This window comes from Aotus nancymaae, unplaced genomic scaffold (genome assembly GCF_030222135.1).
Source record: "Aotus nancymaae isolate 86718 unplaced genomic scaffold, 86718_ANA_hifiasm-v0.15.2.pri h1tg000108l, whole genome shotgun sequence".
In the NCBI taxonomy this organism is placed as follows: Eukaryota; Metazoa; Chordata; class Mammalia; order Primates; family Aotidae; genus Aotus; species Aotus nancymaae.
In genome coordinates this window covers 5,493,357-5,507,184 of record NW_026988523.1, presented here as the reverse complement: position 1 = coordinate 5,507,184, position 13,828 = coordinate 5,493,357, and the positions used below count along the sequence as shown (strand labels likewise).

The 13,828-nt window shown below is 37.3% G+C and overlaps 1 protein-coding gene across 6 annotated transcripts in view; it reads right to left on the bottom strand.

The window, feature by feature from the left end:
* Positions 1 to 9,952: 9,952 nt before the first annotated feature.
* SUCO (SUN domain containing ossification factor) overlaps positions 9,953 to 13,828 on the bottom strand; it is a 78,584-nt gene continuing 74,708 nt past the window's right edge. For 3 of the 6 annotated variants that reach the window (XM_064370659.1, XM_064370657.1, XM_064370661.1), the window contains 2 exons: positions 13,347 to 13,402; positions 9,953 to 11,947 (listed from right to left, as the gene is read on the bottom strand). In XM_064370659.1, the coding sequence (XP_064226729.1) occupies positions 11,504 to 11,947; positions 13,347 to 13,402 (500 nt within the window). In that variant the 3' untranslated portion in view covers positions 9,953 to 11,503. Of the gene's footprint in view, positions 11,954 to 13,346; positions 13,403 to 13,828 lie in introns of all 6 variants that reach the window. The other 3 variants (XM_064370656.1, XM_064370660.1, XM_064370658.1) reach the window with 1 other exon arrangement.

Below are 13,828 nucleotides of genomic sequence, written 5' to 3'. Positions count from 1 at the left end.
AACCAATAAGGATCCCATAAGGATCCACGACTACAGCCCAAGACTGCTCCCCTCGCCCCAGCTAGCCATCATCTCAATCATAAGCCATCATCTCAAACATGAAGACAGGGAAGGCTAGAGAGTAACTGGAAGCCTCATACCTACCAAACCCCATGAGCAGAAGAACTCAAGATGGTGGCTCAGGAATTACATCTTCATATGCTGAGAGAAAGCCAACAGGAGATATAAAAATCTGATGACTTCTACCCTAGAAAAGAAATTGAAATTTGGTCAATGACCAGTTGTTGCTATGAAGCTCACTGCACTTGATGCCTCTGAGTTTCTACAGACTCTTTCTGGACAAAATGTCCTCCTGTTGCCCCCTCCTAACTCCTACCCTTCCCTGACAACGTGTCTCACCAGTGCTTCCGTCACCTGGTAAACTCCTGCTTGTTTTTCAAGACATACCTTAAGAGGCAGTTTCTCTGTGAAACCTGCCCTCCCCTGGCAGAATTATACCCTCCTTGTTCCTGTAGTCATATCGCTGCGAGAGCATTTAAACATGGTATTATATTAGTGGCTAGTCGTTTGCATTTCTTGGTCCACCCTCCTCACTAGATTATGAAGTTCTTGAGATTAAGGACTGTGTTTTATGCATGTCACATAACACCTAAAACAGTTCTGCCTGTAGCGCTAGCATTTGGTCACGGTGAAGCTTTATAACTGCAAATGCAGATATTAGGCTGGTGCAAAAGTAACTGTGGCTTTTCCATTGAAAGTAATGGCAAAAACTGCAATTACTTTTTCACCAAGCTAACATTAATATTTCAGACAGAGATCTCCAAGAATTCATGGATTATGACTTTTAGCTGAATTATGCATATCTTTTAGCATTAGTCGAGGCCTATATTTTTCAGGAACCTCTCAGTTCTAATCAGGAGAGACAGATAAGCAAATTGTGATCATTATGATAGCACAATTAGATGTTAGAATAGAGGCATTTTGGGGCTGATGAAGATGGCTAGAGCACTTTTTTCTAAATGTGTATTTAGACAGTCTTTGTCTGAAAAGTTATGAGATTTTTCTTTCCTGAAGGGCATGTGGGTATGTGCACAAACATTGTGTGTCCATGTGGACTTGTCCACACAGCACTCACAAGGAATGGAAGCAGGCCCAGATAAAGCAGGAGAGCAGGTAGGCCTGACCTTCTCCCTTTTCAGGCCACCATGAAGGAAAACGGAGAAGGCTTGACACAACCCAGCATGACCTAAACTGGGCCTCCTGCTTCCCTACCCCCAATTCAGGGTGGGTGGTATGTATTGGGAGAATGTATTATCGGACTATGAGGATTTTAAAGGACTGAGTTGAACTGCTGAGGAAAAGTTTTGAAATGGGTCAAGCAATAAAAGATTTTCTCAGACCCTTTTTTGAACTCAAGGCACTAAATCAATTGCAAATAATTGGCAGTTACTAGGCCCCACAGAGAGTCTGAGACCTATAAAACATACAGTGAAAGCCACCAGATTACAAACGTGGGGAGAAATTAACTCGCCTAAAAACCAGTGGAAGTTTGTACATCTGTAATGTTCTTCAGTGGAAATTCTGGGGACAATAAATCATTTCCTTACATTTTATTTAAAGAATTGTCTTTTACTTGTGTTACTCCTCTTCCATAAATATTACGGAATGGAATTCATGACCATTTCCATACAAATTCATAACCACTTTTCAAAAATGAATTAACTGATAATCTCTGTCAGAACTGCCAGTCTACAAATCAGTTTACAGAGTCTCCATACGATTGACTACATCTAGTAAGCACCAAACTCAGACAAAGAGGTTTACCAAATGTTCACAAATAGTCAGCAGAGATGGGTCTAAACTGATCTAGACCATGGAAAAGCAAATCAGCACCCTAAATCGCCCAGTTCTATTTATCTGATATAATTGTAACTAGGCAAAGAACAATGTGCTTCGGCTAGCCTCCGACAGGCAAGGTGGCCCTGTGGCAAATATTTTAGTTATTTCTTAGCAACATGATAACCTCAGTTGCTCTGGGTCACAGACACACAAACCTGAGCTAACGAAGCTCATGTGAGTGGTGTTCTGGGATTTTAGGGGGAGATCAGAGACTCTAAGGGCGAAGACAGCCACAGTTTCCGTTCTCTGCTGTGTTCATAGTTGTTATTTTTAAATCGAGCCTCTTTGATCTGATGTATATTAGCATTTCATGCTCCCTCAAATCAATATTCTGTTTCATGTGGGGATTTTGAGTCATTTTTGTACTTTCTGTTTTAAAGTTTCATAAACCCCAATAAATAAGAATTCTGATTGCTTACTCCTGGGGAGGGAAGACTTTTCTTTACTGTGAATATAAATCCTGTTCATTTCTACTGATTGATGCTGGACTTTAGAACTTGACAGTGTAGAGACTTCCTGACCCCTTAAGGCAGAGAGCTGTGGCAGACCTTGCCTAATCAATAGTGTTCATGAAGTATTTATTTTGCCTCATGGAACAAAACACCTCTTTTAAAGAAGAACTTTTATATCCTTATCTATATGTATTCTCAGCACATTTTCCCTAAGTTGGACATTTTCTCTTAAAACTTCCTGTTTAAGTTTACCTGAAAGAACTCTCTTTAGACTCCCAATTCCCTGGGCTAAATCTGTTTTTTGATAATAATGTTTCCATTAAGAATTTGGTACCCATAATCTGTTCAAAGAGCATTATGATTTTTTTCCAAAGTTTTATTAGAAAATATACTTTGAGAGCTTCTTGACTAATTTTTTAAAAAGTAAACCTAAGAGGACAGATACTAAGTGCAGCATTCCTTCCCAAATAGGTATCAAAAGTATAAAGTTAAGGCATTTCTGAGTTCTAGGTCTCACCAGGCTCTGACTACAAAATAAGGACTTTATGGGACAAGTTCCACTGGCTTAATGCCAGAAATTGGTGCTTCTGCAAAGCATCCCACCATCTGAGTTCCTCAGAGGGCTGTCCCAGATATTCTCAGGTAGTGTCCTGCCGCGTCTCCACCAGGAGGTGTTACAGCACGGTGGCTGAGGGCTTGGGCATTGAAGTCAGACAAGTAGGGTTTAAATCCCACCTCTTTCACTTCTTAACTTTATGACTGCATTATGTTTCAGTTTATCTATCTTTAAACTGATACAATAACATCACACACACACACACACACACACACACATATGTTAATAGGAGAATACACGTACAGTGTTTTATCATTGTCTCAGCACACAGTACCACTTCTGTCAAATGGGAGGCTCGTGGCTGCAAGAAACACAAAACTCAACTGGGGATGGCTTAAACATAATAAGGATCGATTCTTCCATTTAACAAGGAGTCTCAAGGTGAAGTGGCTCCAGGACGGCTTCATTCAGTGACTCAGCAATGTCATAGGCACTTCTTTTCCCACTCTGCATCTTCACCATGACAGAGTTCCTCAGATAGGCTTCTGTTATATGTGAGAGATTTACACGTATCATTCACATAAGAAATTGTCCAGAAGAGGAAAACAGTCCATCTTTTACTACAGCTTGCTTTATAAGAGTGAAGAAACTTTTCTCCAAAACACCCTTCTCCACAGAACTCTCTGTTTCTCATTGGCTAGAATTGCACCACAAATCCATGCCTAAGACAGTTACTGACAAGGAGAATAGATTTGCAGTGATTGACATAAATAACCCATATTTACCCCAATCTAGGAATAAGATCACTTCCCCCAGGAATATGTGCCCCCCCGATGTTGGGAGAAAAAGCAACACAGGAGACTGGTATCTGAATCCCACCTAGAAAATTTAAGTTGAGAGACAGGCTTGCTTACTACTCTGATGGCATGGGCAAAGGGTTTGCTATCATGTTGGGATTGGACAGCATTCCCAGAGTTAGTGGGCCAAAAATGCATGTTTTCTGGAGACAAAATACAAACCACACATGAGAGCCATTTGGCAGAGGCTAAATTGGGTGCTCTCCAATAGGACTGCATGAAGAAGGAATAAGGACTCAGCAGAAAGAAGCTAGAGGTATTACTGGATCCTTGGAGCTGGGTAAAGAATATCTGATAAGCCAGAGACTAGTGTTCCCTCCATATCAAGGGAACATAGGTGAGAAAACCTGAGCAAGAGATTTCACGAGAAAACCCTCAAGAGTTTCCATGAAGGAAAAATTCATTTTTACATGTCTGCTAGACCCAGAGAGCCTGAAGCCATTTTACGACAACACAAGTCAAATCAGAATTCTCTTGCTTCCTTTACTTCCCTTTTCTTCTACTCCAGTCCTGGAGGTGTCTGAAACGTCAATTAGGAAGCGAGAAGGGAAAGAGTGGACAAAGAAGTGAGAAGATGTCAGTCACACTCACCCAGGTGTGAATCTGCCTCAGGTCTTAACCTGTGAGCAGCATGTGGCTCTAAATCATTATGAAATGGAAAGTTTAGTTTTTATCTGGGACTGCATATTCTTTTTTTTCCCCCTTAAGACGTTTCACTCTTTTGCCCAGGCTGGAGTGAATTGGTGTGATCTCGGCTCACTGCAACCTCTGCCCCCTGGGTTCAAGCGATTTTCCTGCCTCAGCCTCCCGAGTAGCTGGAATTATAGGCACCTGCCACCACACCTGGCTAATTTTTTCATATTTTTAGTAGAGGTTTCACCATGTTGGCCAGGCTGGTCTCGAACTCCTGATCTCTGGTGATCCACCCACCTAGGCCTCCCAAAGTGTTAGGATTACAGGAGTGAGCCACCGTGCCTGGCCTGGGACTGCACATTCTAAAAGGTAATTTGAGACTGCTTCATAACTTACAGTGCCCAGAGTAATAATGAGGTCCACTTAATTTTTTCTCTAGAAGCAAGGGCAGAACCATTAAAAGTAATTGCAGTTTTTGCCATTACTTTCAATGTATACATATATGTATATTATATATACATTACTGTATATTATTAAATCTATAGTAATTAATTATATATATTATTACTTTTAATTGCAAAAAACACAATTCAGTTTGCACCAACCTAATATACTACTATACATAATTATCTAGTAATTATATACTATGTATATTTACATATTACAATGTATACTATATATACATATTATATATGGGTATACATACTATAAAATATATACTGTACTACACATATTACATATATGTATATATAACATATAATTAAATATAATAAATACTATATATTTACCTATTACTATATATATTACATATATGTATATACTATAAAATATATACTATATATACATATTACATATATTTGTATACATATTACTATATATAAGATTTATGTAGAAATATATAGCATACATAATTAAATATATACTATATATTGAATTACATATACATATATACTATAATTATACTATATAATTACACATATACTATAAACATAAATTATAAATTATATATATTTAATTATATAGCAATATATAATTAAATGTATAATTAAATATATATTAATATATTTTGCATTAATATTAAAATTATAAGTTGTATAGTATAAAATAATTATATAAAATAATTATATATTATATATTATTAAATATATATGTATCATTATAGATAACTAAGAACAACAGATATACGTAAAAACTATGTATTTAATATATGTAATAACTATATATAGATGTATATATATGTATATTCATATAAACAGGCAATTAAATGCAATAATTAAAACAGCATTGGCTAAGAAAAAGATAGAAAGATCAATGAAACAGAAAAGGAAATCTTGAAACCGGAGACATAAAAATAGGAACAATCAACGTAGGAAGTGGGCGAATAGAGAGTAGAGGTTCTGGAATAGAACGTTGAGGCAGTCCAATATTGAAAAGAGATAACAAGGGACCAAAAAGGAGCCGCCATTGTTGTAGAAGGGAAACTGCAGTGTCCTGGAAGCCAAGTAAAGAAGGTGCGGCAGCAAGGGGATGATCAGCTGAGTTACGTGCTGCTGATGGGTCAAGTAAGATGATAACTAAGAACTCTTACTGGTTTTAATAACATGAGATCATTGATGCTCTTGACAAGGGCAGTTTCAGTAGAGCAGTGAGATCAATGTCCTGACTGGGGTGAGTTCAAGGAAAAATGGTAAGAAATTGATGATGGTGAGGGCAGCCATCTCTTTTGACGAGTTTTGCTATAAAATGGAGCAGATAAATAGGCAATAACTGGAGGGGAAAATGGGGTCAAAGTGGTTCATACTGGTAACAGCATATTAGTATGCTGATGGGAGAGACCTATTTGGAGGGGAGAAAAATGGTGCAGGAGAGAAGAAAATGAAGCAGTGCCCTCAGAGAGAGGTCAAATGAAGAATGAAATTAAGGACTAAACACTGACATTTTTTTCCTACCTTGCCCAAATTCCTACCTAAGGGGCCTCAGGAGTCACACTCTGCAAGCCATAAAGTCTCATCAGAGGGGTTTTATTTAACCCTGTATTAGGTGGCCTGCTTTCTAACCTGGCTCTGGCACAACATCACATAACAAATAAGGAAAGAAGTTAAAATTTATTAACCCCAAATATATTTTTTTGTCGTGTCTTTTTTCTTTCTTTGAGATGGAGTCTCGCTCTGTCAGCCAGACTGGAGTGCAGTGGTGCGATCTCGGCTTACTGCAACCTCCGCCTCTGGGTTCAAGTGATTCTCCTGCCTCAGCCTCCTGAGTAGCTGGCACTACAGGCACGTACCAACATGCCTGGCTAAGTTTTTACATATTTAGTAGAGATGGGGCCAGAATGGACCATGTTGGCCAGAATGGTCTCAATCTTCTGACCTCGTGATTCGCCTGCCTTGGCCTCCTAAAGTGCTGGGATTACAGGTGTGAGCCACCGCACCCAGCCTTCTTGTCATATCTTGAAATTGCCCTGCAAAGTGGTCTCCTGTGGGAAAAATCCACATTCTGCAGAGAATCCTCTTTTTGCTTTTATTTTTATTTATTTTTTATTTCCAGATCCAGGAGATAATCAACTTACAAGTCAGCCACCCTTTTGGGTTCGATAAGAAAACATTTTACAGCCTATTCTTTCTGAAGCCTGCTAGCTAAAATCTTCCTCCGCACAATAAAACTTTGGTCTCTACAATTCTTGATCTTAACTCAAACATTTCCTTTCTATTGATCTCAGGTCCTTAGACAAACTCAACCAATTGTCAATCAGAAAATTTTAAATTTACCTGTGGCCTGGAAGCCCCTGCTTCGAGTTGTCCTGCTTTTCTAAACCAAACTAATGTTGGATGTATTTGATTAATGTCTCATGTCTCCAAAAACCGTATAAAATCGGGCTGTGCCCTACTCACCTTGAGCACATGTTCTCAGGACCTCCTGATGGTTGTGTCACTGGCCATGGTAACTCATATTTGGCTCAGAATAAATCTCTTCAAATATTTTACAGAGTTGAACTCTTTTTTGTTGACACCATCTAGTTCACAAATAGAGCATTGGCTTCAAGGAGACAGCTACAGGAGCAAAGGCAGATCATAAAAACAGAAGTTGGTAGGTGGGAGCTTGTGAAAAGATCTTTAATTCTGCATTTTCTCAGAGAAATAGGAAGGTCCTCCACTGACAGTAGGAATAGGGAGATGTGTGTGTTTTAAGGAGAAAATTTGAAATACTTCAAGAGAATCAATAAAGGCACTAGAAAAAATGTAGTATAACTACCAGCAGCACTAAGGGCCTACCTGTCAAAAAATATGAAACATTTAGTAGCCCAGCCTATATGACTTCAACATTTAGTAGCCCAGACTATATGACTTCAACATAGCAGTAATAAACTCTGTTGTAAACAAATATTTAAAAAAAAAAATTTTTTTTGAGATGGAGTCTCACTCTGTCGCCTAGCAATCTCAGCTCACTGCAACCTCTGCCTCCTGGGTTCAAGGGAGTTGCCCACCTCAGCCTCCTGAGTAGCTGGGACCACAGGTGTGCACCACCGCACTTGGCTAATTTTTCTATTTTTCGTAGAGATGGAGTTTCACCATGTTGGCCAGCTGGTCTCGAACTCCTGACCTCGAATGATCCACCTGCCTCAGCTTTCCAAAATGCTGGGATTACAGTAAATGCAAGCCTCCATGTCCAGCCTGAAAAATTAATTTTAAAGTATATAGATTAAGTGGAGTGTAATGCAGAAGTCCTAAATACATGTTCCAACAGGATATTTTTAAGAATGTGTTAATTATAAATACTTGTGAGTTGGGATAAAATTTCAGTGACAACATCAACACATCACTCAAAAAAGCTCCTCTGACTCACTTGGGCAGCTCATCCACCAAAACTGGGATGATTCAGAGAAAGTAAGTATGGCCCTTGCACCAAGACTATATGCGAAGTCAGGAAGTCTTTTTTTTTTAAGACACTAAATAGACAATACAACCAAATGAACCTTGACTGGACCCTGGCCCAAAATAAACAAGTGAGGGCAACTGGAGAAGTTTGACTATAAATCGTGTATTACATATTATGGAGTTAACTAGCTTTCTTACATATCATACGGGTATCATGGTCACGTAAGTGAACGTCCCTACTTTAGCAAAAAATGTGCCACAGTATTTACGGGTAAAGGGTCATAATGTCCCAACTTACTTTCAAATGGCTCACCAAAAAATGTGTTTCTTTATATATATACACATAATACACACATACATATCTTTATACATACACGTATAAAGATATGTATAATACAAATATACATATAAAATATATATACCTAAAACTAGAAAGATTAGCAACTGGTGAATCTGGGCAAAGTTAAATGGTGTTCAACTTATTCATTGATTGGAAAGTTTTTTAAGCAGTTGAAGAAAAGCAGTATTTCTAAGTAGCCCTGTTGTGTGATTTTGAATAGACTTACCCAATTACATTAACAAATGCAAGTTTATGTCTATTTCATGTTCATGCCTACAAGTTTATATATTCAAACAGAGGACACATCTAAAAATGGAAAAATAAGCAGCAATGTAACGGAAGCACAGTAACTGTAGAGAGTGTCAAAAATGGTTGCTACTGGGAAGCAAGAAATCTTTGGTGGAGAAGGGTAGGTGGTACTGGTGTGTGTGTGTGTGTGTTTGTGTGTGTGTGTGTGTGTATTACAGATTAGAAACGTTTTCTGTTCTTACTCTATAAGCCTTATAAAACTGTCTAATTTCTCAAATTATATGTATGCATAGCTTTTTTTTTTTTTTAAACAATCTCACTCTGTCACTCTTGTCACCCAGGCTGGAATGCAGTGGCATGATCTCAGTTCACCGCAACCTCTGCCTCCTGGGTTCAAGCAGTTCTCCCACCTCAGCCTCCTGAGTAGCGGAGACCACAGGCATGCGCCACTATGCTTGGCTTTTTTTTTTTAATTCTTAGTAGACACGTGGTTTCACCATGTTGGTCAGAATGGTCTTGAACTCCTGACCTCAAATGATCCGCCAACCTTGGCTTCCCAAAGTGCTAGGATTATAGGCGTGAGCCACAACTTTAATGTTTTAAAAAATCCAATTAAAAGAATTGATTTACTTTGCAACCCCTTTCTTACCAATCCCCCAGTTTCTTCTTATTTCATACTGTTTTAATGCTTTACTTAACATTAGAAAAAATAAAATGAAGTTGGTCATCAGGGAACATTAAAAGCCCATCAGATCAACATCTATAAAGTTTTTGCTTCTTAATAGGCAAAAATCTAATACAATTTTCACTTCTTTTTTTCTGATGTAGTTATAATGTGAAAGAGGAAAAAATAAACCTCAAGTTGCAAAATGTTATGCTGTATTTAGATATGAAAAAGTTAAAGTGAAATTTTGATAGTATAGGGAGCAAAATGTTTATGTAAAAGTATAATCATTTTGTAGTTGGCTGAAATGCAATCAGTAGTGAATGGAATACTGCGATATTTAGCTTTAAAAGTGGCAAAAATTTAAATCTCTGTTCAAATATTAATAATTTGTGAGTTCTCTTTTAAAAGACAGAAGGGCCAGTAATTAATAAAGACAAGTGTTCAGATTTATTTGGAAATTCACAGTTTCTAATGGCACTACAGCTCCGTAGTTACATATTGAAAATTCTCTTTCCACATCACACAGATCACATAATTTCTCACTCTACCTCTGCTCTCATCTGGACCTCTTTTCAAGGGGCTTCTATAAAATCAGGCCCTCTTGCTCTGAATGGCTAATTGTGCAGACTGGAAAGAAATGTAAATCATCTAAAACACGCTGTTAACCTAAAGCAGCAACTTAAACAAAAAAGGCTTTAAATAAGTCACATTACAAACAACACCCAAGAAAGGTATTAGACAACTTTAAAAAGTTATTACTAAAAGTGCTTAATAACTTAAACATCACAACACAAAATGGTCAATTCTCTCCCTTTCAAAAAGAATTATGTTCCACTTTCATTCATTACTATACAATCACACTAAGAAATCATTTTATTCAAATACAGTTGCTGCCAATTATTTTTTAAAGACAAAAAAAAGACAGACATCGACATCACATATGTATACCTCTGCACATTTGTAGCCAATATGAAACAAACATCAAGGAATAATAATCCCTTAGACTTAGCCAATTAGACAAAGCTTGACAAACTCACTAACTGGATCTGTGCATATGTACATAGAGAGTGATTATATCATATGAGACTTGTACTAATTGGTCAGACCTTCAAATTTGATATTTGCAGTAATAAAAACAGTGAAAGTTTGGAGGATTAGTGTTTATTGTGAATGTTTAAAATGTAAGCTAAAGAAAATCTTCGCAAATGGTTAAGTGTGTTTAAAAGGTGAATTTGTCAAAAATTTGTTTGCATGTATCAGTTGTTTGCAAAAAACGATCCTGTAGGGTTTTCTCATTGAGTTAGTAACTAAGTAAAAAGTAATCCAGTCTGACTAAGTGAAAATAACAACAGCATCACCATTTACCTAAAAGAACAGACTTAAAAATTCCATTGACTGTTCATTTCCAGTGAGTTTGCTAAACAAAGATCTAGTTGGCAAGTCTTTAGGTCTTTACACTGTCTGACCCACATTGCTGAGCTTCAGGTATAGACTCCCTCAAAGCCTTGTAGTGTTTGCAGCTTCAAAAACCTAGCAAAGTTATAAAAGAAATCAAATAACAGAAAAAGTTCTCCCTCCTCTTCCAGTGGCATTATAAATAGACAAAAGGCACATAAATATGGGAAGGTGCAAGAAATAGGAACAAAGCTAAAGGAAGAGGTTTAGGCTTTCATTCCTATCCCAACTAAGGAACTGGGCTTCCAAATTACTTTTGTCCCAGTAATTAATCTTGTGAAAAAACATCATTATAAAATGTCTACCATTGTTCTTATAGGAAGTGATCAGCTTTGTAAAACTGTAGCTCATTAACCAAGATTGACACAATCCCATCTACTTTTTAAAAAGGCAGAAACCATAATTTCTGAATACCTTTCCCATTAATATTTTCTCCCTCTCCGAAACCCTTCAAATATCACAGACTGTTCTTCAAAGAACAAGAACAAAAAAGTCTTCAGTATGAAAAGTTCAATTAATTTTAGATATGTCCCGAGACTGCTGTAACACCAAATGTTCCCACGGTGATCTCTTTGTTTCCTTTGATTATGTCATGCAGGCTCGGCAATGATCCTGACTTAGTCTGTATTAGAGTTTTTATCAATTTTCCTTGGTCTTGGACTTTAGATCGCCTTCGTTTTAAAGCCCTCTTCTCAGTTTTTGTCTTTTGAGACTGTCCATTGCACAGACTTGTGCAAGCTGAAATGCCACAAAAATAGGACTCTTCTGACTGTGATGAAGTTTCTGAGCTTCCTTCAGATGGGGGACCTTTATAAGAAGAGTGATAAACTTCTCCCATATTAGAAAAATCTCTCTGGTTCGTAAAGGGCTTCCTTCCTTTAATGTCTCCGTTGGCTATGGGGTGCAATGGTTCTGCAGGCTTTATGGTCTCAATTTTTTCAATTTTGTACTTGCAGCGCTTCTTCTGTAACTCAAGTAAAAGAAAAGTTAGCAATGATATTTCCCATAGTAACCTTATCAAACATCTAGAGAGCTGAGCTAATAGAGAAAAGTGCCACCTCCTGGTGAAAAGTAAAACAGTATTATAAACAGCACAGAACACACACACTGTTCGTTCTGTATAGATACTACCATCACCTTCCCATTTGGTAAATATTACTGAATCAAATTCCTTAAATTGCTTACCTGCTACCTAAGAATATAGGTTTAGGGAGTGATACTAATATCTGAATACCTACTATGTGCCATATACCATACAGGTTGCTTTATACCATACAGGTTGCTTTCATGTATTCTGGCAGTTATTAATATTATTTATATTATATTAATATTATTTATATTATTTAATTATGGCAGGTGAGTATTTCATCCTTGATTCTTTTTTTTTTATTTTACTTTCGGTTCTGGGGTACATGCGCAGGTCATGCCTCATATGTTGCATAGGTGCATACATAACCAGGTGGTTTGCTGCCTCTATTCCCCCTTTGACTATATCCGGCATTTCTCCCCATGTTATCCCTCCCCACCCCCTGTTGTCCCTCCCCTAGCACCCCTCAACTGCCCCAGTGTGTGATGCTCCTCTCCCTGAGTCCACATGTTCTCACTGTTCAACATCCGCCTATGAGTGACAATATGCGGTGTTTGGTTTTCTGTTCTTGTGTCAGTCATCTTGATTCTTAAATGAGAAAAGCAATGTTCAGAGGTTTGGTTCCCTGCCTAAGATGCGATGTAGTAAGTAGCCAGGGTGAGACTGAATCTTAGGCTATTTGCCTACAAAGCCCAAGTTCTTTCTTTCACCTAGATGTAAATACTACTAATTAAAATTAGTATAACTTAATTTGAAAGGCAAAATGAAAAAGCAAAGACTTTGAAGCCAAAAAAACCTAAGTACCTTCCGAATTTCTGGGTTTTTTTTTCATTTAAAAAAAAATGAGGATAACATCATCTTCAGGTTGTGGTGAGGATTACAGGAATGGTGCATGCTCTGTGCTTGGCATACATTAGGTAATAAATAATGACAATCATCCAAGGATCAACAAATATTTTTTATAAATGGTCAGATAGTAAATATTTTAGACTTTGCAGGTCACATATTTTTTTCTCATGCATGTTGTTATGTTTTACTTCATCATTCTTTAAAAATGAGAAAACCTATCTTGGCTCATGGCCCATATCAAATAGACTACATATGGCCTGTGGGTCACAGCTTGCTGACCTCTGTAAATATTCATTTACACCATTACAATGATATAAAAGAAAGATTCAGTTAAGGACTATGTAAAGGTAATTACCTTAAACCTTTCAACCTCTTCAGTTATTATCACAAAACATGGCAATAAACTTAAAAAGAAATAAACAATTACCTTCTTTTCTGGAGAAAACTTGAGGGGTTCTACAATGTACAAATCATTTGGGTCTACTGTAAGTAAAAAAAAAAAAAGCATGTAAAATGTAAACTGGATTTGGTGGGTTTGCTGTAATTAAACACTAAAAAAGAAAAATCGTTCCTTAGTTATTATCTTCTAGTAATAGAACCAAATGAATTACTATCAGGTTAACTATATATTTATGCATTTAAATTAGTAAGCAAAAAAAGGCAAGGTGAAAGATGATACTACTCCTGTACTTGACTGGTAGTCTTCGAATAACTATACTTCCTTAAGTTTTTAACTAGTAGCTGGTTATCAACCAACACAATAAAGATCTTTTTTGGGGGCCCAGCCCCACTCTTTTACCTGATGAGAAAAGAAACATTCCTGGGTAAGCTAACACCAAACCTGCAGATCATTTGAATATTTCCCTAAAAGACTAGCCTCTAAACTGTGTCACAAAGGTGGATTAACAA